The sequence below is a fragment of the Kryptolebias marmoratus genome, linkage group LG22 (assembly GCF_001649575.2).
Source record: "Kryptolebias marmoratus isolate JLee-2015 linkage group LG22, ASM164957v2, whole genome shotgun sequence".
In the NCBI taxonomy this organism is placed as follows: Eukaryota; Metazoa; Chordata; class Actinopteri; order Cyprinodontiformes; family Rivulidae; genus Kryptolebias; species Kryptolebias marmoratus.
In genome coordinates, this window is record NC_051451.1 from 22,374,450 (window position 1) to 22,397,702 (window position 23,253).

Genomic DNA, 23,253 nt, shown 5'->3' on the forward strand with positions numbered 1-23,253 from the left:
CCAAAGTGTGAAATCTAAATCAGCGAATGCAAAATTCGTGTTGATGTAGGTTTTTTTAAAAAACAAAAAGCTATAAAACCTTTGACTTGTTTTAGAACAGCAGCGGTCCACCTTAGTTTGGCTCTGCTCAGACTAGCCGTCACTAGAGACGGGAATTATAAGTGAAAACATTCCAGATTCATCTGAAATGTGATTTTTCAACAAATATTTGACCCCTCCTTCCCCGTCCTGTCCCTCTAGGTAAGAGGCAGACGCCAGTCTTTATCCTAATCTTTATTCTTCCAAGGCACAGCAGATGTGTTGGCAGGGCTAGAGGCTATCAATACATTCAGGGTGTGAGTAAACAAAAGTACATACTGTACAGCTCTGCACCCTGCTGGGGGGCCCGCAGTCGCTGCATGCTCAGCAGGCCCAACAAATGAGAAGGAAACACGGGTAACATCCTGCGCTATCAGAGCTTTGTCCCTAAACATCACAGAGACGGCTCACAAGTACCATTTAAGTAAAGAGACTACACACTCACAGAGCCCCGGTGTAAGAATTTACTCACCTGTGATTAAAAAGGAGAAATCTTGTAAAGGAATGAAAAAATGCATTCACTGGTCTGACATCAGTTTTTTAACTCCCAACCTAACACCTCTCACTGTTTTTTTTTTTTTTTTTTTTGGTTTAAATCTGCAAAAGTAAACGTATTGATGCCTGATATCACATAAAACAGTTATTTTCAAACCACCGGGGTTATTAAAAACAAAAAAAAACAAGAAGAAAATCGGTTGAATCGGAGCATTTAGACTGAGGCTGCTTTGGAAAACGGTTCAAAATGAGGGCGATGAAGGGCTGCTAAAATGTCTGAGAAATCACAAACAGTTCAACTGTTACAGACTGCAGATAAAAAACAGAAAAGCAGAAAACATTCACTCTTTTTTTTTGCTAGAAAAACAAACTCAAACAGGATTACAAGTTCTCAAAGAAAGTCTGCATTGTTGCTTGTTGAAACCTGAATTTTGAGTGTAAAGAGAACTTAATGAGGTTTACAGTGAAGTAAAATAAATCCTTTGGCATTATTCACTGTTAAAGTTCAATAAAACAAAAATATAGAGTTTAAAACACATTAAAAATCTGTCAGCTCTACTCATACCAACCCTGCCATTCTTTGAGCTTTTAAGCATTCATTTTTCTGTAATTAAAAAGAAGTTTGTAACATTTTTTTTTAATCACTTTAAATCCAGAAAATATTTTGCTTACTCAAGTATAAACATCATTAATAGTGATGACGTTCTGCTTTAAATTTATAGATCTTCAACTGTTTTGTTACTAAAAGTAAACATGAAGAGAGGAAAGCTCATCAGCTCCTGCAGGACTCTACACTTTAGTGTCAAACTTAGTGAATAAAGCTAAAAATTTGTCCATAAAACTTTTTTTTTGTATATACACAACATACAGTAAAAACTACAGCTGAAAAAACAATTCAAAGTAAACATCTAGGAGTTAAATATCTCAGAGTCAGACTTTAGAAAATAGAAAAGAAATCATGCAAAAAATATATACTTAGGATTTAGATAAAGTTTTGTGACACAACATACCAAAAATATATATTAAACTTGTCTCCGGTGAGCCTGTGGGATTTCCCAGCTGCACACAAACGAAAGCAAAGCGCCTTTAAATCAAACCTGCGTTGTGCTGAATCTGTTGGTTTCCTGGTGGTAAGACCCAAACTACGACAGAGAATGGCTCAAAATCCTGCAGCTTCCTCACATTGCTACTGTTTCCTGGAGGTTTGTGTTACTGATGCCAGGTGCAGGGTGCTGGATCAGCGGGGAGGTTTGTGTTCATTGGTACCAGGGGGTCTTCCGCACCCATCGCAGGGTGAATCCTGCATCTGTGCGGATCTTGATGGAGGCTGCTTCTGCTTCTCTGACCGTCTCCTTTACCGACTGCATCAGATTCTGGGCGTTATGGACCAACATCTCCGTGGCCTGGTCAGAGAAATCAGATGGGGAAAGTCAACAGAGGAGAGAAGATTAAAGGTTTTATTCTTTTAGGTTTGGAGGTCTACTGGAAAAGATGGATATGCTTTATTCTAAACAAAATGATGGAGTGAAGGGCAGCTGCTCATTCTTTGTTTTGGGTGTGCCAAACAAAGCAGATATTATGCAAATGAACTCGGCTTTGAAACAACAAACCTTTTATGTCTATAGTTATTAATGAAAGTTACTGGAAAAACAAAAATCAAAGTATCACTCTTTAAATAAAAGCACCATGAGAAACAGTATATAAGGATTTTAAAGCACTGCTATGGAAATGTGTTTCAGTGCAGTGAGCACATATGGGTTTGTAAAAGTCAAATACTCATAAAGAATATAATACCAAATGTATGCATTAAATGCATACATAAGTATGTAGATTTTGGATAAACAATATCTAAAAAAAAAATATAAAATTGCAACCATGAGCTAATGCTAATCTGATCATTCTTTTGTTTGATTACAAGGAGGAAAAAGTCCTTTAGTTATTATTCTTTTACACTGTCGAGAAGGCCAATGTGTAGACAGTAAATAGCTGTTATGACTTGCATTTACTGAGCTATTTGGAGTTATTCTTTTATACTGCTTGTGCTATATTTCAGGAAAATAATATTTTTAGCAGTTTTTGTGATCTAAAAGATAATGTAGTTTATAAATCACTAAATAGTTTTTCAATATGGACGTTAAAAGGAATGAAGTTGTCCATTATGTTGACATTGTTCTCGCACAGTTGTTATAGTTCAGGCTTTAGCCATAAACTGACTGATTTCCTCAAACCTTAAATTTGAGAAAATCAACTTTGAGTAGCTGCTGATGTTTTCTCTCCTGCAGTTCAAAGCTTGGAAGTCCACACGATCCAGTTTTGAACTGAAAAAGCTTCAAAAATGTCTTCAAGTATAGAATAAAAGTCCAGTTGTTTTATTTTTTTAAAACCCTTTGGATCAAATGTTTTGTCCTGAGGAATCTGTCGATGGTTACGCCGTAGGTGTGTTTTGTGTTTACCTGCTCTGACTCCTCTTCACTAATGTTGGTTCGTCCCAGCATGGTGGCTTTGACCGTAGACAGGATCTTCAGCTGAGTGCTGATGGTAGGAATTCGTTCACAGACCTGTAGGAAATGTAAAAAAAAAAATACAAAAACCCAATTGTCTGTTTAAGAAAGTTCTTCAAAGTAGAAATTAGGTCACTCTGATGTATTTTCTGTCATTAGTTTTAAAACAGTAAATTGTTCACCTGCAGCAGGTTAGTCCTGATGCGTCTGTCGGTGCACTGCTTGGCCACTTCTTTAGCCAACCTTGTCACCTCATCCGAGGCCTTGGCGATGTCCTTAGCGCACTGAATCAGCGCTCGCTTGTTTCCACTCCCGCCGCGCACAAGGCGAGACATTTCAGCCATCAGCAGAGCCATTCGCTTGGCTGCTGCGATGATGTCGTTACCCTGTGCAGGTGGAGGTAAAGAGGTCAAGCAGTAAGAGCAGCGATCTGATGAACATGACTCCGAATGAGGAAATAGAATCAAAACAAAGCATGTTTCTGCACAACAGCAGACAGTGTTAAGATTGATCAAACGCTGGTGATTTAAGGTGATAAATTTGACTTAAAGAAATGAAGCAAGCATTAACTGCTGAGCTGTCAAGCAGCCTGCTGCATGCAGTGTCACAGGCAAGTTATCACACGTTCTTCAGTGCTCATCTATGAAGAGCTTAAACATCATAAACAACCTGAACTTGGTGCCATGAGGTGATGTTACAGCATGGAGGTGACTAGTGCACACTCAGGCTGAAGCAGGTACTTGGTTAGCAGGCAGTTTGATGGTAAAGCTATCACCCAGGAGTCTTTAGGAAACTGTCATCCTTGGCTTCACAGGTTGAGCAGAAAACCAGTGACTGACAACAGAAGTGACAGGAGGACAGAGCACCTGGCTCCACCTTGGAACCACTTCCCTCATCGTGAACATAAAACGAAGGGACTTGTGAAGCCAGCTAGTGTCGCTTTGTGGTGCAACAAACAAACTTGCCATTCTCACGGCCCTTGACCTTTAGTGCGACTCTCGCATCAGTAGAACTGTGTGTCAACCACCTCTGCGGCAACAGTGAAACAGCTGCTGCAGCTGGTTGGCGGTTTCCATGGCAGTGACAGATGCAGAGCTCAGTTTTCAGTCACTTCAGATTGTGCTTCTTGTCCTGAAACGCCGGAGGTGCATTCACCTGTTTGCATGCGTGCGTGTGCTGTGATGAGTGTGTGTCAAGTCAAACAGCACAGTTAGATTCTCCAAGCTGTTCAAAGCACAGGGAATTTAAAAACAAACCAAACTGTGAGCCCCGTGTGTGTACGCTCATGTTCATGTATGTGTGCAGACCTTGCTGGACCACTTGCGAGCCTCCTGGTGGAGAGACTGGGCAGCTGCCAGAATGGGCTGATTGACTGGCTGGTTGGATGGCATCATCAGCAGTTCTGGCTCATAGTCATCCTCACCATCAGTAAACTCATCTTCATCATCTACCTCCCTCGCCTCTACTACCTCCTCATCCTCAGGCTGGGCCAGCCAGGGGGGAGGGGTGGGTAAGACGGGGATGGGGGATTGTTGGTGGTGGTTGTAGGAGTAGGATTGATAGGAGAAGGAAAGAAAAGGAGGAAGAGGGGGGGGTAGAAAGGGGGAGGGAGGAGAAAGCCGGGGATGGTAGGTGGAAAGGAAGCATTTAGTACACTATGACAAGCACTGAGTGGTAGAACAGAAAACAGGAGATTTACAGGAGGGAGGAGAAGCATGTACAAGCTTTGGGAGGCAAATAATTGAAGATAGGAGATAGGGGGGGGTGAAACTGCACGCAAGGGTACAAACAGCTTTGATGGGGGGAAAAAAAAGAAAGAGGAGTTGGTTTGGGAAGGCAGTAGTTGCATGATGTGCCTGAGATGATGGCTGACACCAAATAAGGTCGAATTGTAACAAAAACCACTTGCTGGTGTTTCTTTAGTGGAGTTAGGAGTGTTGCAGTGGGACATGGGAAGGTATGTTTTGTGTCTGTTTCGAAAAATAGTTATAATTTAAAAAAAAAGAGCTGTGGAAAACAATAAAGATGATGAAAAGAAGGCCTTATTTCTGGATAATCAGTCACTAATTGGTCCTAGATATACCTGTTTTATGTTTTTACTATGTTTGAAAAGGTGAACGGTTTCATCTCAGGTTTTTTCTTCTGTTCATGCATGTAACCGTTTATGTGTGAGTGAGAACCATAAACATATTACATGCCTCAAATTGAAACAGATGACAGTTTCCAGTTTTCTGCTGAAAGTGGAATCGAGACACTGATATCCACATTTCAGGATTAAAAAATTAAAAATAAATCAGATTTTTTTCAGAATACAAGCTATGCCAACGTCCTGCAAGTGTATCCGAAGAACTGAAGCAGTCCTAAAATGTTTCCCAGACCTTTGGGTGAAAAAAGTCAGCTGAATACGTCTGTGATTGTTTGTACGAACTGACCTTGCTGGACCACTTGCGCGCCTCGTCATGCAGCTGCCTGGCCGCCACCATCATGGGCTCACTGAGCACCTCGCCGGCCTTCTGCTCCGGGAACTCCTCATCCCTTTCCTCTGGGGGTGGGGGCCGAGGGGGAGGCACCTCCCCCTCTGGCAAGGGGGGTTTTGGTGGCGCCTGCTCGTCACTGACCTGGAAAATAAACGGCGACAAACAGGGGTCGTCTGTTGAAATCTAGTTCAGGAAACAAAGACGGTTTGGAGGGGAACATTTGAGAGGAACCCAACATTCTTAGGTTTATCAGTTAGTTTTATGACACTGAGCGGCTTCTGTTTATGGTCATAGATGCTTGTTTGATAATTAAGGATGCATGTGTTTCATTGGGCTTACATGGAGCTGGTCCAGGTCAGGAGGAGGAGGAGGGAAGTCCGGTTCCTGAGGCTGGAAGGCTTCTCTAACTTTTCCAACCGCAGCCAGGATCCTCAGACACGAGTCCAAGTATGCTTTCTGTAGAGCTGTGGACAGGAGGGTCAAATATAAAGTAAGATATGATGATAACCAAAAGTTAACCCTCGTTTGTCGTATAACATCCTGAAATCTGTGCACCTTTATCTTGTATGTTCCCAGCCACCGCCTTGGCGTCCATCACCATGGGGGAGATGGTGTGTGACAGGATGTCTGAGGCGTGTTTCACAGTGTCTCTGAACCGCGGATCTTCAGAGTTCTCAACTTCTCTCTTAGCCACCAACAGGACCCGATTAGCCCGTCTTGCTATGCTTGTCGCCCCGGCAACGAGCATTTGGGGCTGAACGTTTGCCATGGCGACTCGACATTTGTCAATGTCTTTCTTTATGGCCTCTTCAGAAGCATCTAAAAGAGATTTGGTGTCTATGGCTTCATCAACCAGACCTGAGGATAAAAACACACACAAATGAATCATTCAAACTCCTCCACAAGTTTAGAAAAAGTATTTGCTGAAGTGCTGGGAAAATCCTCACCTGTCAGTCTTTCCACATTGTCAATCCACTGGTTCTTCATGGTGTCAAAGTGCTCATATGCTGCTTTGCTACCAGGATTCTTCAACAAGATCCGAGCAGCAGAAGTCACCTAGACATAAGCAGGCACGTCACACTCAGGTTCAGTTTGACACCCATATGCTTCATCAACCTATGTCACCATGCAAATCAGGCAGGTTGAAGTAAACAGGCGCACCTGTGGTGTCAGCTCCCTGGCATGTTTCATGGCAGCATGAATGCCCTCGACTGTGCTTTTATTGGCCGTTCCCACGGCGGCAGCCTTCTCTGCGGTCGCTCCCAGCCGGCCTGCGTGGGTCTCAAAGTTCCCTGCGCGCTCCTCAAAAACCTTTGCCAAACGTTCGTGTTGTTATAGACATAATCACTGCAAACTGTGACACTAAAAACAGCGGGTGTTACAAGTGATGAGTAACTGGGAGCGCGTGTTTGTCTATTACTGACCTCCTCTCTGTTAGGAGCATCAGGAGGAGCAGTTGCAGCCACTGCCAGCAGCTTGATGGGTGTGGTGGTGTCACTGAAAACGTCTGATACCTCCTGAGTCATCACCTCCTGCATGTGCTGCCTCAAGTCCTGGAAGAAGCAGAAAATGTGGAATCTTTCCACTAGGTGGAGCTTTACGCCAGCGATTTTTGTATTCTGTATACAGTTATTCAGCTAAAATCTAGTGGGTTGGTTGCTGAGAGTCATCCACAACTTATACTCCAAGTGTTAACTTTGCCATTAACTATTGGAGTGAAATCTGTCTGTCTGTTAGCAAAATATCTCATGAACCACTTTCAAACTTTAATCATTGGATGTACGTCTACTACTGATTAACCTAGGCCTTTAATCACTCTGACTTTTCAAATCAAAGATTTACTGTATTAATCATTTTTAGCACAACATTTTTGCGACCTTAGTTTATAATAGTTGACGTTCTGATATAAGCTCAAGACTTCCTTCTTTAAAGACTCATTTGTACCTTGAGGGTGTCCTGCAGCTGTGCAGCTGTCGCTCGTGCGTGAGGAGCCTCAGCCTCTCCTCTGCTCGCCATGTCGGCCAGAGCATTCATCAGTGCTTCTGTTCGGTCGCAGCGCCCAACCATGTCCTGTCGATACGGGCCTAATAGGCCTCCTGCCAGCCTCTTCCCTTCCCCAACCATCCCTCTTATTGCTGCCTGACCTGTGGAGAGAAACAAGAATGAGATTCCACGCTGCTTCTAGATACTGAATGTACTGGGGCTCAATAAAACCCTAAATATTCAGACATATTCTCACTAATGATTTCTTTCCATTTAAATTAGAAAGGTTTGGTGTCATCCTCTGAAACAGCTTATAGCGAGCAGGTACCTGTGATCCACTGTAGCCTCTCGCACTCTGCTCCCATATGGAAGCATGGCAGAAGAGAGCAAAACAGATGACAAAGCAGGAAGACAGCTCAACAGAGTATAAAAACAACACTCCTAGTGAGAAAAGTAAGTCATTCAGTGATTCATGCATAAGATTTATCACCATCTGAGGAAATGACATGATCATTTCTGTCCCAAATTTAGAAATAATCACTAACTGGTTACTGAATGCAAAGTTTTGACAAAGTCCGAGTACATTTCATCATTCCTTACAGCTGGGATTGTTCTCTGCTTACCTACACCTCTGTCATCCACCCCTGGGTTGTTCACCCAGCGGAGGGCCTGCTCCATCTTCCCTTCCAAAGTGACAGCGGGTTTCGCTGGCCTCATGTTGGCCACGGCCCGGTTGGTTTTGGACTGCAGGGTCAGAAGTGCCGCTCCAATCTGCTTCGCCAGCGCACGGGCCTCCGGGCTGTCACCTTTACCCCTGAGGCAGCAACAGAAGGAGAGGTGACTGGAGGTGAAGAGAAAAAGCAGGAAAGCCTTTGTGGAAGAGAAATTAGTACATAAATATTGCCTTTAAACCCACCACCTGGTTAATATCATATTGCAGACACCACCTTAAAAGGAAAACACCATTTTTATACCTATTGGAAACAAATACATGAAGGATGGTTGTGTTCTCTTTTTTTCCTCACTTTTGTTTTCAGAGAACAGAGGAATGGAAAAATGTTTCTGTTCTAAATAAAGAGAACTAAACAAATATATCAGAAACCTATAAATGTAGCATTTTTGTGGCTGTGTACAGTTAGTTCCTTAAAGAATCACACAGAGGTAATGTGCCTTTAAGTCACGTACTGTTCTTTCTGTTCCACATTACAAAAAATGCTCAATCGATTCCTGCTTTACACAAGCATGCGTTATTTTATTTTCCTTTTGAAATGTAGATCTTTGGTTCTGAAGAACCTTCTCGTTTTGGTTTTGATTTCTACAGCAACAAAAATATGCATATGTTAACAGTTTATTAGGTGGTATTTCCCTTTATACTCTTCCCAGATTTATCCCCACATCTTCCACCAACCCTGCATTCTAAGATCACCACCATATTTAAACATTTAGAAACCTTATAGTAGAAGTGATGCCCAGTGGTGACTGGCAACAACAAATTTTCCTGATAGGTAAAAACAGCCACTTATTGGGGGCTTGCGGATGCAGTCTGAGCCTGGAAGAAAAGGACCTAAGAATTAAGCATTCACAGTGAAATGTTGTTATTATTATTAGAGAGAGAAAAAAAAGCGTACTGTTTGCGTAGCTCCACGAGCCGGGCGGTGAGTCCTGCAATCTCATTTATGGAGCGCAGGATGTCATCTCGCTCTTTGGGGTCTTCACAAAGATCTGCGATGCGTTTGGCTTCTGCTAGAAGTGCTCTGATGTTCTCCTCTCCTTCAGGACCACCATGAGGATCAGCCAACCACGCCTAAAAAACACATGGGTATGATATGATTTCCATTTGATGAAGAAATAAATATGTACCTCTAAGCTTCAGTAGGAATGATGCATAAAATTTAAACAAAAAATTAACAAAAAGGCACAAATACGTGAGCAGAACATATTTTTTTATTTATTTCTCTGACCTGTGCAGCATCCAGCTTTCTAGCAATGGCCTGCTTGGCATTGATAAGAGCCTCCAGTCTGAGTGCAGCGCTGTCCACTTTGCCAAAAAGCAAATCTAAGCCCTGTGAGCACTGGCCTGCACGCTGCACACATCCTGGTGTCGGCCCCTGGCCCCTGTCGGAAACAAGAATCACAAGAAGCTGAAGAATGAGGACAAAATAACTTGCATGCAGCGAAGGAGAACGTATGCAACAAACACACTACCTGATTCGCAGATCTGCAATCTGGTCAGTCATCTGTCCCAGAGCTTTGGTGGTCGCCAGTATGTCCTTCCTCTCCTTCCCAGCACACAGCTCTCCCACCTTACCGGCTTCGTCCAGGATCACGCGCAGCGCCACCTCACCAGGGTCTCCTGAGGAGGACAACATGCCACAGCGTGAGACGGACGGGCAGATTTAACACAAAGCGCTGATTTGGGATGAAAGCACACAGGGCTACCTGGCTGTCCATGAGGGTCCCTGAGCCAGGTTTTAGCTTGTCCCAACTTTGACTCAATCAAAACCAGAGATCTCTTCAAAGCCTCCATATCCTGAAGTCGAGAGAGAGAGAAACATTTTTTATTTCTTTTAAAACAGTAGAACACTTTACCTTCAGTTAAACCATAAGAGTTCAGTTTTTAATGTCTACTTTCTGTTTAAGTGGTCTCATACAGAAATAACGCAGAAGAAACTCTAACAGGAGTGACAACATGCAGCAGTACTGAGCTATGGATATGTAAGAATAACCTGCACGATTTTCTCGACTTCTCAGTTATATTTTTTTGTTGCTTTGGTTTTTTTTTATAGGGCTCACTGGCAAAAAGGCAAATATTAAACAAAGCTGTTTCATACTTAAAAATGTAAAATATTTTAACTTATTTAAGTATATGAACCTTTATAGATAACAGAATTTTTGCAGTGATATACAAATATTTGTTTCAGTCTGTTTCCAGTGACTCTCTGTAAAATGTAGATAAGAACAAACTGCACTGATTTCATCTCTGTATCATGAACTCTGATCTTTGATGCTTTCTCTTGTTCTCTCTCGAACCAACTCAAACCTTACAGAAGATGGCAGCATTTCTGAATTTTGTATTTTTATGCATTTTCTTTACATTGTAGAGTTTTAGCCTCACTTATTTGATGTATTTGTTTGAACCCCCCCCCCCTCCTTCCTCCCTCAGTTTATTTTACATATATTTTTGAAAAACTTTCAATCTATTTGGACAACTTTTCTTGATCTCGTCTTGTTGGAGATGTTCTTGTTGCGTTGTTGACCAATTTTAGTTAGGAAAATAGTATTTTTACCCCTTTTTTTTACATTTCACTCACTGTTTCCAGTTTATTGTACCCTATCTAAACTTTTTGAAACTGGCGGCTAGTACCAGATTTAAAATGAGAAAATATACAGCATTTATACAACATACACAATTATAATAAAACAAACAAACAAACCAATTATTTGATAATGGAGCTCTTGGAAATGTAGGGTTTAAGAACCAAAATAAAATAAAATTGAGGCAATCAGGAGTTAAATTCAGGTGAATGCATCAACTGAACAACTAACCCTGACAGTGTCATTATTTATTTCACAAAAAAGGATTAAAATGTATTTGAGGGAGTGTCAAAGTTACAAGTACACTCATACTTCTTTCATAAGCAGCCAAGTGCTGCTGATCAAATGCACATATTAACTGATCAACATCTTGTGTGTAATTATCTTATAAAAGCAGACGCTTTGGCAGGTTACTAGTATAAAAAAACATTCAACATGACAGGCAGGGGATCATGTAACTGCCTGCATTTGTGGGTGAACAGGTGGACAAATTCTCAGAAAGTAATCCATAGATGCACATTGACAACTGATTAACTTTACGAGTGCTTCTACATCAAAATGGCTACGACTACTAAATAAAGCAAATGCAAAAGTAGCTTTAATTCAGCCAGTTTTACAGACAAAGAGCTCAAGTCTGGCATGGTAGTATTTGAAGGTCACCTCCTTCACATTCTCCGAGCGCGAACAAAATCCTTGTTTAAGATGTTGGCATGCAAGGCCGCAAGCAGCACGGTTGTATTGCTTCCTGTTTTAAAGAACATTTTGGAGACAGGTTTGCATGAGTGACTTTTGAAATGTATTAATCTGTAAGAGAGTATTAAAATAAATTATTTGTCCCTGATACTCATTTATTTTATTTATTGTGAAGAATGGATGGTAATGTTGAGAACAGAAAAACACACAATTCTGATTCTTTAAACTAGCAATATGTAATAAATAAGAAAAAAATTTGATGAATATGAAAAAAAGAGACGATGAGACAATTATTAGAGCTCAAACAGGAGGATTTAAGAAAAAAGAAAGGTCTTTCTCCAGCTAAGAGGAGAACGAACAGCCTAAGTGGAAACGTTCAATACAGCCCATCTATTATGAATGTGTCTGGACACCAACCAGCTTATTTCTATAATTCATGATCCAAAAGGACGGCAGCCATCGTGTGCCAGAAGTTTCCCCTCACACACTGACAGTAAGAGCTTATCACAGCTGACTATGCAGTTTTTCCACAGCAAACACACACACACACAGACAGACAGACGGATCACTGTCTGAGGAAGCTGTGTGCAGAGAAACATGCAGGGTTACAAGTTAGACAAGTGGAACCGATCTTACCTTTACCACCAATGATCTGATTGTTAGCTCTTTAACTGCTCAAAACAGCATTTTATTGATTCTACTGCTGCCTCTATCACACAATAAGCAACACGAGAAAATAACAGACTGAACTTCTGCACCAAGCTGTCATCTGTTTCAAGCCATTTTACTCAAATGGGCGCTTGGTGACAAACAGATGAACACGTAACGATATACAGTAGTGATGAATTATGTGCGCTGCACATCATCACGTCAGCTAACAGAGGACTAAAACACACGACACACTTACTGTTGGAGACCTGTATGACAGATATACAGAGTATGAGCACGAGGACAGATTTCCTAATCGATCACGCACACAAGCTTGCATGCTGGAAACTGTAGGGTGGGGGTGAGGGGTGGTGGGGGCAGAGAAACAGGCTTACCTTCTACAGGGAGGAAAAGAATGGAGAAGGAAGGTAAAGAAAAGGAAGGAAAAGAAGAATAACCAGGAGTTATACTCAGAAACCAAAAAACAAAAGTTGACACAGAAAAGTAAAGAGGGAATTTTCCCAAAAAGATGCAGGTCAGAGGGAGAGTCTGCGTGAACGCACACCACAACGCAAACGTGATTCTCAGCTTGACGGCAGAGTCACCTCCTCGAGGTTTTTCATTTTTTCAGATTTAGCGGGGGTGCAGAGTGAACAGAAGCGTCTGGACGTGCAGCGGAGGTTTTACCTTGTTGGCCCAGGCGTCTTCATCCCACGTGGTGAGCTGCAAGACTCTGATGATCTCGTTGATTTCAGCGCTCATCTTCTCAAAGGTGAACCTTCTGTTCCTCTCTGCCTCCTCCACGCCGGCTCCTCGACTGCTCTTTGTCGCAACAAAAATCTTTATCGCTGAAAAGATGATGACATTTGTCCAGTTATGATTACAGTCAAGTGTGAATGTTGCAGAAGATGGAACTATTCACTTAAACCGCCATTTTAATTGAAAACCCCTAACATGAAAACACTTATTTATCAAAAAAACATATGGCCTGTTGGGGCTTTAAAGGAAGCTCAAAACTAAATAATTAGATTGAGGTTTTAAAACTAAAAAAATAACTAAGAACACTGGAATCAGGTGATAAAATTGCCTTTATTACCACATGCAGTAGTTCTCCCCTATTGGAATATTGTGGCTTCACTGAAAATCTACACAGATCTGCAAAGTTATCTTTCACTTTCTTTATATTTTTACACATTGCAGCCAAAGTGCAAAGGAAAAAAAAACACTCAAAAAGATTTCAAGAAAGTCCAGCTCCTGGGGAGCAAAATATAAAGCTGTTAGAACTTTCTTCCCAGTGAAAAACTAAAACAGTTCAGTTTCTTTGCCAGGGCAGAGCTCTGCATGAAAGCCGAGCTCCAAGTGGGTGATGCGTCCCCGGCACCTAATGACTGTAATTATCGGCGTTACTATGGCGACGGCTGGATGCTTGATGACCAGCTCTTTCTGAGTTGCACTCACGCACCTGAGATAAGGACGGGCAGCAGCTCCTTGATGGTGTTCATGGAGCTGATGAGCATCTGCCTGTGTTCTTGGTGCGTCAGCTCCTGCTGCCTCTCTTCAATCATCTTTGACATTTTGGTCATCCCTGGAGAAAACGGAGGAAAGCGGGGAGGTTTTAAGATTCAGTGGGAGTGCGAGGAAAACTGCAGAACACGTTAGTGTCTTTGGTTTCGACCCAGTTGTAGAAAACATGGATTTACAAACACGTTCAAGCATCATTACTTCAGGAACAACTGAGCTCAGACAATGGCTGAACCAGTGGCGTGTGAGATTTCCTCCAGCTTATTAAGTCAGTGTACTGAAAATCAAATTAACCTAATGTCTCTGATGATAAATAGACTGTTTATGGTCCCCCGGCCAGTGAAAGGACTCATTCACAACATCCTCAGGTCAAGGAAGCAGTCACTGGGTAATTTAGTTGTTCATAAAAACAGATTTTAAACCCAAAGAACTGATTGATTCTTGTGCTCTTTTAAAATGTTGCCACCAAATCCAGTCAACTAACTCATCTTGCAAACAGAAAAAATGTAAATTTCTTCTAAAATTGTAATAGTTTTGTACGGTATTATATTTATATTAACTGATTTATTACGACCTTTGCTCATCATCAGAAAAAGATGCTCCTTATGATGGAATAATGTAATAATGATTTCAAATTATCTGTATTTTTTGAACCAGCACACAAAATGTAAAACTTTTCAATTCACACCGAGCTGCAGAATGGTCGGCTTTGTTGATTTTAAAAACACTAATTAATTGATTATCAGCTTAAATATAATTGTTTGTCATCTCATTATTGAAATCTTTTTACTTTACAGAAAAACTTGAAGCAAAGCCGAAGCAAACTGTTGTATTTCTTTAAAACAAACATTCTTCCCTGTTGGCTCAATCAGGACTTTCTCTGTGACTTTTGAGTATTTTGTAGTTTGATAGTTTTTGAATTATTTACCTTTATCTTTAAAACTGTTCCCTATAGAAATACACTAAGATCTCTTTAGTTTTATTCAAAATGATTTTCTCTGAAATCTACTTGAGCATAGTTTCTTTATTTTTGTCTTCTTACGCTCTTTTCATCTATTAGCTACTGTTTTACTCATTTTTAGCTTTTATCTACTATTTTGCTAAATTTAATTTTTGATCAAACTGTTTTTTGGTAATTTAGCTTTTAGCTATGGTGATGCAAATTCTGGTTTTAGCTATGATTTAGCTAAGTTTAGCTAAAATCTGCATAAGACGGAAAATGTAGTTTCTCTGGCAACATTTCTGTTTGCATTGTGAGGTCATTTACAGGCCAAACTGCTAAAACCAAAATAGTTTTCTTGTATGAAAGCAGCGAAACAAATTTTACCAAAAAAGCTAGAAAGGCTCATTTTTAAAACTTCTTCTTCGAATTGTTCCTTTTTCAGGTGTCGCTTCTTTCTCTGGTGGTGACAGAAGCTTTTGTACTCGCTGACTACAAGCAGATTGTTTTTGTTGTTGTTCTGTCTCGTTTCAAAGGAAACTTGTGGGCTGACCTGGTCCGAGGTTTTTGGTGTAAGTGATGAGGTCCTCCATGGTCTCCACCACCTCAGCTACTGTCAGATACTCTAGGATGCCTTTACACACACGGATTATCTTACGCACCTGGAACGCAGCACAATCACATGGGAGATGAAGCAAAACAATAATGGGAAGTGGTGCCTCATTTTATTAAAAGAACAACATTTATAGTGTGGTTAAGCTGCTTTTTTATCACACTGAGGTTACTCTGTTGTGTGTGTGTGTGTGTGTGCTTGTGTGGTCTTGTGATGTTCATCTTGTGACAGAGAAAAGTTGCTCTTTTTAAAATAAGGCTGGTGATGAGAAGAGGGGAGCTTTCATCACGTGCTGTATGTGAATCCACTTATGGAGCTGCCATCAAACCTTCTCGCAATCACACACACACACACATACACACACACCCTGAGTTACAACAGAGGCAGGTCATTTGATCTCGGTGATTAGATCTAGCTGCATTTGAGCCTCCATTAGAGCTCCAAGAGTTCTTCCTTCATCTGTGCAGCTGCTATATATAAAGCACAATTTCCCTGAAAGATACCAAACCACCTCTGAAGTGAAAGTGAGTATGAAGACATGCACACACACTCAGAACAAGGAGAAAAACACACACCTCCGCTTCGTCAAAGGTGAGTAGCAGATCAGATGTTCCAGACAGTATGCCTCTGGATCCATCGATCAGGTAATCCCTGGCAGGAACGGAGTATGGATCTGCTTTAAGCATCTGAGCCGCCTGGACGAGCTTGGAGCTGGAGTTCTCCACCCTGGAAACACACAGCTGGCTTAGGACACCGCGCCCAACAGGTGCATCGATCTGTAGCTACAAATAGTCAATTAGCAACGCATAAACAGACTGACGTACAGCCAAGACGTAACGCTTTTAAAGTTCTGTAAACTTTAAAAGGTGTCTGCTGCTTTTGAAAAGCTCATTCTGTAAAATCCAGGATAGATGGAAACTTCGTAACAATTAGCTCTGCAAAAATCTCCAATTCTGAGCAAACCAACCAACAAAAAGACTCGTTTTAAAATTGAATTGTGCACATAACTCGATTCAGTGATTAACCAGAGGATACAAATTTTAAGAGGATTTAAATAAAGCTAAATCCCTTCTCTTTCTGACCCCACTGGTCAGGGTATCAATGGCTGATGGTTCGTCTATATTTAGTTGGGTTCACATTCCCACATGCCCCTCCTAAGCCAAGCGAATGAGATTTATGGTGTAGGAGCCCATGTCATGCGTGAGCAAAGTGCAAGATAGTGGTGTGTGGACCATAACAAGATCTGAATTAATTTTGTGAATGTTCAAAATAAGTTATAAACTGATAAACAGGCCATGGCAGACAAATACATGAGGGTGACAACAAGCCGAAAACAGAACGTTCCAGTAAAGGCAAGGACACAAAACATGCAAACAAGGAATCGCAGTGTGAACGTCTGAGTGGCAGCTCTCAGCCGGAGTTCATGTCAGCTCTTTGAATGCAAGCTGGAAAACAACGATCAGCCTCTGTCGGGATGCTGGAGCCGGACGTGCACCCAGAAGTGGCTCTTTGTCGTGGCTGGGAACGAAGCCACATTCCCTGACTTGGATTTCTGTTTTAAACGAGTTCTCTGTGCGCTGAGATAGAGTGGATCGCATCCAAAATGTTGTCACTGTGAAAGGGAAGGACGGCAGCAGAGTCCTTTCCTTTAAAGCCCGGCGGATAAGAGATGGACTTACTTAATAAAAGCAGGAGGCATGTCTCTCTTCATCACCTGGTCTTCTGTGGTTTGAACCGTTTCCTTCCCCACCTGCAACACATTTTATTACCATTAGCTGCTGCACGAACAAAGGCGCTATTAATAGTCTGATGGGTGAACGAGTGTGTATCAATTTACACCTATTTCAACCATGCATGCATGAAATATCACATGAAACGAGGAAAGCAGCTCAGGTTCTGGTTGATTGTTCTGTTTCTCTACATAAAGGCAGTGAGAAGAAAGCATTTTTATTTAACTAGATATTATAACACCAAGTTCATTAATTCAATGTATAGTAGCCGAAATCTCTAAAACTTTAATATTAAATCAGGTGTAAAATATAATCAGAACCAATGAAGTGGATTTGCTTTGTTGATGCGATGTGGATAAAATTTGACAGCTACACAACAGAACAGCAATGCGTTCAACTTTTGCAAACACAAAATGCGTCCTACACACTCAAGCATGCCCCCACCCACACAGGCAAACACACACTCTTTTGACAAGAGGCCTGTTTTAATCTTTTACAGAAAACATTTCCGTCAGAGCTGAATGCCTAACCCTGAACTTAACCTGAGTTTAAGCCTGAAACCAAGCTGTGACTCTCAAAAAGCCAAATAAACTTGTGTGAGGGTCAACATTTTGTTTCCTATAAAGCTGCTGAAGTACGCTGGGATTCAGGCATAAAGGCCAGAAAAACCTTCTCACACACACAGACACACACATCCCGACACAAGCTTGAAATGCAATTACAGTAACATGATGACATCCATTTCTTCCTGCTGCATCAGTGAAATCTGGTTAATAGACTTTCTGACCCCAGAGATTCAGGGAAATGGCATCCCTCCAACCAGTTTCACCCTTCATATTTGAATTCTCTTTAATTTCATGGATGTTTTTACATTTTATCTCATGTATTTGTATATTTTCTTCTTCTGGTCTTTTATAATTTCACTCAGTGGTACGCTAATCTGTGTTAAGCAGTGCAAAATAACCCACTACAGTCACTGCCACTGTAGAAAGAGGACATCTAACACGATCAGTTTCTATTATTATCATGAATTTGAGGGTATCAGTAAAGATAAGAAGAAAGAAGCATCAGTTTGAAGTAAAAACCACAAATAGACCAAAACGTGATAAAGAGCTTTCACACAATCACAATCTGTGTTTCAGAGACACAGATTAGCTTTTGAAGAATTATCAGTAGATGTCCATGTTTTTTTATTTATTGCATCAGTTGTTTGATAATTAATCAAAAGAAAGACTTTTTGTTTTTCATTTTTATGGGGAACTATAATTGTTGCAGCCTAATACTTTTAGCTTTTAGCTAGCTTTTGTTTCTTTCAGCAAACCTTTCTGGTTTTTCTTTAGCTTTAACAACTCAGTTTCATCTTCTTCAGCGTTCACACTGCATTTTCACATTAAAGCAGATTCTCTAATTATACACATATTCCTGCTTCCCCCCAAAATAACATAAGCTGCGTCGTTTATCACTACTACTTTATTTATAAAGCACTTTATAAACAGCCACATCTACAAAAAGGGCTGTTTGTGTAAAACCATTACCATGTTTAGCCAAAATGCAGCTGTAATATGATAAAAAGGCTGAATTAGTTTAAAACTACAACACATTCTGGATATCAAAACTCATTTGCTGAACCAAGATCAATTCATGAGCACATTAAAGTTGGGATTTTGCAGAAACCATCCATTAGTTTATGAATAAAATAACTTACAAACTAGAATGAAATTTGCAAAGGAACATGCAACAGATGTGTTGAGATTTATAATTTAAAAACCAAGTATTTTGTGCAAACTTTGGCATAATGTACGATTGCCTTGTCTCTTTGTTTTGTCAAACACTTGAAAAGAATCCAGAGATGTTAGACGCAAAAGTTTTTACATTTTAAACGGGTTTTTAGCAAGCTTTAGAAAGAAAGAGTAAATGTGAGGAATGCAGCTCTACAAGAAGAGTTCAGCCTGAAAAACTTTCCTAAAACCCCCGTTTCCTGTAAGCAGCAACACTTGTTATTGATTTTACAATATATTATTCATGCGAGGTAAAGTGGTTTGTTGAGATGCTGTGAGCGGCTGAACGTCCTCAAAACAAGTGACTGCACCGGCAGCAAATAGGCAGCTATCGATCGGCTAACATCACTTTTTGTCTCACCTGACTCTTCGGAAGGAGCAGCTTTTATACAATATTTTCAAACAATTTAATTTGCTTTAAATCTTGAATTAAAGGGAATAGCTTGTTTGATCATTGAATGATAGCTGAAGTCATTTCCTACATATTAATACTTATAAAATATGATAAAATTAGCATCGAATTAGTGGTTTGAAGTTAATTGGGGGTCTTTGTTTCACACCATATTTCAAACATACTCTGTTTTTGTCTAAACCAATCTTTGAAAGAAATATTATCTTTTTTTGTGGTAAAATCATCAATATGTTTGTGATAACTTTGGACCTTTTCATACCTAAAACTTAAAGCATCAAATCCCACTTAGTGCAGTAACCATATGTAATTTATTAATAAGAAGTAAATATTTGAGCAATATTTTTACCTCATTTAAGTTGATCTCTCTCCTGGACACAACTTATTTTATTTCAGTAAATTTCTCTTTTAATGAAGCTGTTCAGGAAGCATGTGGTGAAGCAGCATCTTACAAAGACGTTTTTATGTTATTTTCTTTCTTTAACTTAGCAGAATTAACTATTTGATGTTGTTTGGGTTAGACATTTGGTGCACATCTTTCACCTGAATGTGGTAAATTGGTTTAGCTGTCAGGATATTATCTTTGCCAAGCACCGACTTTAAATCCAATTTTTTTGTAATTTAGTTCAAATTTGCCGACTGGCAGTCAATGTTCATTAAAATTTGTCAAAAATAAATGAGGAAAAAAAATTCTTAAAAGTGTCTCAGTTTATTTTGGTTTACCTCGCCTCGTGTCATCTTTAAGTTGAAACTTTTCTCCTTTTTTCCGTCCAATATTTGCCTTTTTTCTCACTTTGGATGAAAAGTTCTCAAACTAGAAGCAAACAGATTCAGTAAGACCCAGACTAAGGCTGCTACAAGAAGAAAGTAGCCCACATGAAATAGTTCTGTTTCATCCTGATTTATTTTTCTTATTTTTCAACAACTGCTTTTTGCTGCTGATGAAACCCATCAGAGGGGGACAAAAAACAGTGCTGGAAGATGGTAAAAAGTCTGATGTAGATAAACTTGTTGTCTAAAATCAATGTTCTTTGCTCACAATACGTATGACCCTCTTTATATTGGTTGTTACCTGAAAATGATCATTAACTGAAGCTTTAAAGCCAAAAGAATCTGACCTAAAAAAATGAAAGGGATCATTTCACAGCTTCCAGTTTGTGCATTAATCAGCAGGATTTTTTCATGTTAGAAAGGTTCACTAAAAGGAGACACACAAGTAAAAAAAAGGCTCATCTCCAGTCTGCTAAAGAACATGATGAGATATCTCCTGTTGTGCAGGACGGAAAACCTTGGTTTAAGAATGCCAGAGACTGTTCTTCCTTCCATGTAGGGAGCTGATGTTTATCAAAAAGTTCCAGCGTCTTCTGCCGTGTGCGTCCCTCCTCTTCTCAACACATTCTGCATCTCTCTGTGGACTGTTTTAGTCGACAGCCTCACTCCTCACATGCCTCCTCTCGCTCCCTGCTCAGTCAGTCACTTAATGCTAAATCTATTTATTCCTCCTCCCCCCTTCCCCCCCCTCTGAAGACGCGCTCGGGAGCCTACGTTGACTCCTTCAGGAGCAGACTCTTCACTTTTACCACCGAGGCAGCTCTGTCATCAGCAGGACTTCAGAAAGCTCACACTTTTTTTTTTTTAAAACCCGACTGCACCACCAGCATGTGTCACATCTTCAGCTGAATTTGCATCAGCCTACGCACAACCTCCCAAGGATCAAGACCGACACCATCTTGAGTTTGTGACTCAGTGACCTAGATCTCAAGCCCCCCCACCCTCCCTCCTCCTCCACAGCAAGCCCACCGTGGATGGCGTTGACTGTGTAATTGTATCAGATGCACTGGGACTCTTGCGGAGATGGTGGCATGTTATACTCTGAGAGCTAGAAGTGAATCATCTTTCTAAAACAGAGCATAAGCTCAAACTGCACCGGTTTGAGCTTTTGGTGTCCTTTACTTCCAGTTAAGTTTATCTACTCAGCAACCAACTGCTGGACACGTTGCAAAGCTCTGATCTCAAGCACCTTTTGTCCGCTCGTTCAACAATATCTCGTCAGCCACTTCTTCCCTCTTGCTTCTCTGTCAGCGAACATTTCTCCCCCCCTCTTCTGCCAAGGGTTACTATCAAGAGTGTCTGAGGATACAGCAAGCATCAAATGTCAGTAATCCTCAAAGCTTTAGAACTGCAGAATGCATCTTTTTTTCTGTCTGTTGTGATTTTTTCTGATATGTCTGCTTCATATCCATCCTAAGATTGTCTCTGCCTTCCTATTACAGTCCCTGCTCTCTCCTTGCAGCCTCATGATGGGATGCTCAGCGACGTCCCGGAGGCAGCTGTTAGCCGCCTCCTGCTCACTGTCTGGATGGAGTGGGTCCAAGCAGGCAGACAAAGAAAGGAGGCTTAAAGCCAACAGACATCAAGGAATCAGCCCAGGGGCACCAATGAGGAGTGGGAGGGCAATGGCCACCCCTTTAATTTTGCTGGCCCCCCCTTGGCCATACCTCTCAGACTTAAAGCTCTGTTATACTCCATAAGTTGGTTTGTGTTCACGTGGTTGCGAGACATTGTCGCACACACCTTTCAGAACTCCCGGGAGGCTCCTCCCTCCTTCTGCAGCGTTAAAACGGGTTGCTTCCCTTACCCTGACCAGACTTTTTTATTAAATGAACTGAGACGCTGCCCGGCCGAGGAGTACTTCCTCCCGGCCACCACACAGGTGGTGGCCGGGAGGAAGTACTTGTGGAAGAGACGCCTGTGTCTCTTCCACAAGTTGTTCATCATCTTAAGTTCATAGGTTTATAAGTTTTAATGGAACAGTCAGAAAGACAGTTGTATTTTCTAATAACCTCAGCCAGCTGCTTCTCAGCAGAGCAGTAGACTAATTGACTCCATTAAAGCTTAAACACGCCCACAACAACTTCTGACCAATCACATAATACTTGGGGCGAACCCCTGTGACAAAAAGTTCAACCAGGCCCTTTTGCATCCAGAAGCTGAGACGGGAACAAAAAAACGTAATTTTTGTCACGCGACCACATGAATAAGAGCCGACCTCGTGACTTCTCATGGATTATGACAGCTTTAGTCTCAGTCTCATCCTTTGGTTTTATTTCTCCTAAATGTTTGGGATTAGTAGGATCGCATAAACATAAAGACGCTGTTTTTGAACTTTAAACAAACAACACAATCACACACACAAAAATATAAAACTTAAAAGCTTGTCTGGCTGAATAAGGGCAACAGATCTAAGCGGAAGATGCAGAAAGTTAATGTTCTCATAACTACACTGCATTCTGGTATATTATTTGATAAACATAAATTTAAGATGATTCCTTTACTCCTATATTGCAATATTTGTTTTAAAAAGCCCACAGTATTTAGGACAACAGCATAAAAAAAGAAATTGTGTTAAGGTTCTTGCTTTGGTGTGCCATCCCATCGGGCCACGCCTTTTAAAATTGACTGTATTTCTTTTCCCATTCAGACCACAAATTGTTCAGTCAGTTCAACGTTTTGAGAATCCACAGATCAGGTTTGACTTAATAAATAAGTTGTCATTTATTTGAATAATGCAGAGACTGTTAGAAACCAAAATTAGCTAAAACATTTGCCATACATCACAAAAATAACCAGGGGTGGAAATTAGCACCCGCCACCCGCCAAATGCGGGTAAATATTTGAAGTGGCGGGTGAATTTGTTCAACACACACGCCACTGTGGCGGGTTAGCAATTTGAACAGAAAATGTGTTATTTGTCCTCCTGACATATAGGGGGCAGCAATGTGCTCGAGTTGCTGCTGTTACGTCGAGCCGCGTCCCCCCATCAGATACGGAGCTGTGTGAACAGCTTCACACAGCTCGCAGAGAGCGGGGTGTCAGCTTCACACAGCTCTCTCAGAGCTACGGTTCCCCTGTGTCTCCGTTCATGTTCAACGCTCGTAACCGCCGCGCTGTGCTCGCGCTGCAAGGGAATTACGGAGACCGTGAAAGGTCAAACAACTTGTTTTGGTGAAGTTAACCCACTGTTTTGCTAGCATGATAGATAGACAGACAGACTCTCTTATGGACAATGTAG

General features: G+C 41.1%; 1 protein-coding gene across 4 annotated transcripts in view; it reads right to left on the reverse strand.

The window, feature by feature from the left end:
• Nucleotides 1–260: 260 nt before the first annotated feature.
• LOC108234096 (vinculin) overlaps nt 261–23,253 on the reverse strand; it is a 25,598-nt gene continuing 2,605 nt past the window's right edge. The window contains exons 2-23 of one of the 4 annotated variants that reach the window (XM_017413017.3): nt 16,944–17,014; nt 15,840–15,990; nt 15,205–15,313; nt 13,653–13,775; nt 12,878–13,038; nt 12,586–12,588; nt 9,974–10,064; nt 9,740–9,887; nt 9,496–9,649; nt 9,163–9,338; nt 8,158–8,348; nt 7,496–7,695; nt 6,976–7,104; nt 6,713–6,862; nt 6,499–6,607; nt 6,107–6,409; nt 5,891–6,015; nt 5,507–5,692; nt 4,382–4,558; nt 3,257–3,460; nt 3,027–3,131; nt 261–1,976 (exon numbers count right to left, since the gene is read on the reverse strand). In XM_017413017.3, coding sequence (XP_017268506.1) covers nt 1,830–1,976; nt 3,027–3,131; nt 3,257–3,460; nt 4,382–4,558; nt 5,507–5,692; nt 5,891–6,015; nt 6,107–6,409; nt 6,499–6,607; nt 6,713–6,862; nt 6,976–7,104; nt 7,496–7,695; nt 8,158–8,348; nt 9,163–9,338; nt 9,496–9,649; nt 9,740–9,887; nt 9,974–10,064; nt 12,586–12,588; nt 12,878–13,038; nt 13,653–13,775; nt 15,205–15,313; nt 15,840–15,990; nt 16,944–17,014 — 3,213 coding nt within the window. In that variant the 3' untranslated portion in view covers nt 261–1,829. The remainder of the gene's footprint in view (nt 1,977–3,026; nt 3,132–3,256; nt 3,461–4,381; nt 4,559–5,506; nt 5,693–5,890; nt 6,016–6,106; nt 6,410–6,498; nt 6,608–6,712; nt 6,863–6,975; nt 7,105–7,495; nt 7,696–8,157; nt 8,349–9,162; nt 9,339–9,495; nt 9,650–9,739; nt 9,888–9,973; nt 10,065–12,585; nt 12,589–12,877; nt 13,039–13,652; nt 13,776–15,204; nt 15,314–15,839; nt 15,991–16,943; nt 17,015–23,253) is intronic. The other 3 variants (XM_017413018.2, XM_017413021.2, XM_017413022.2) reach the window with 3 other exon arrangements.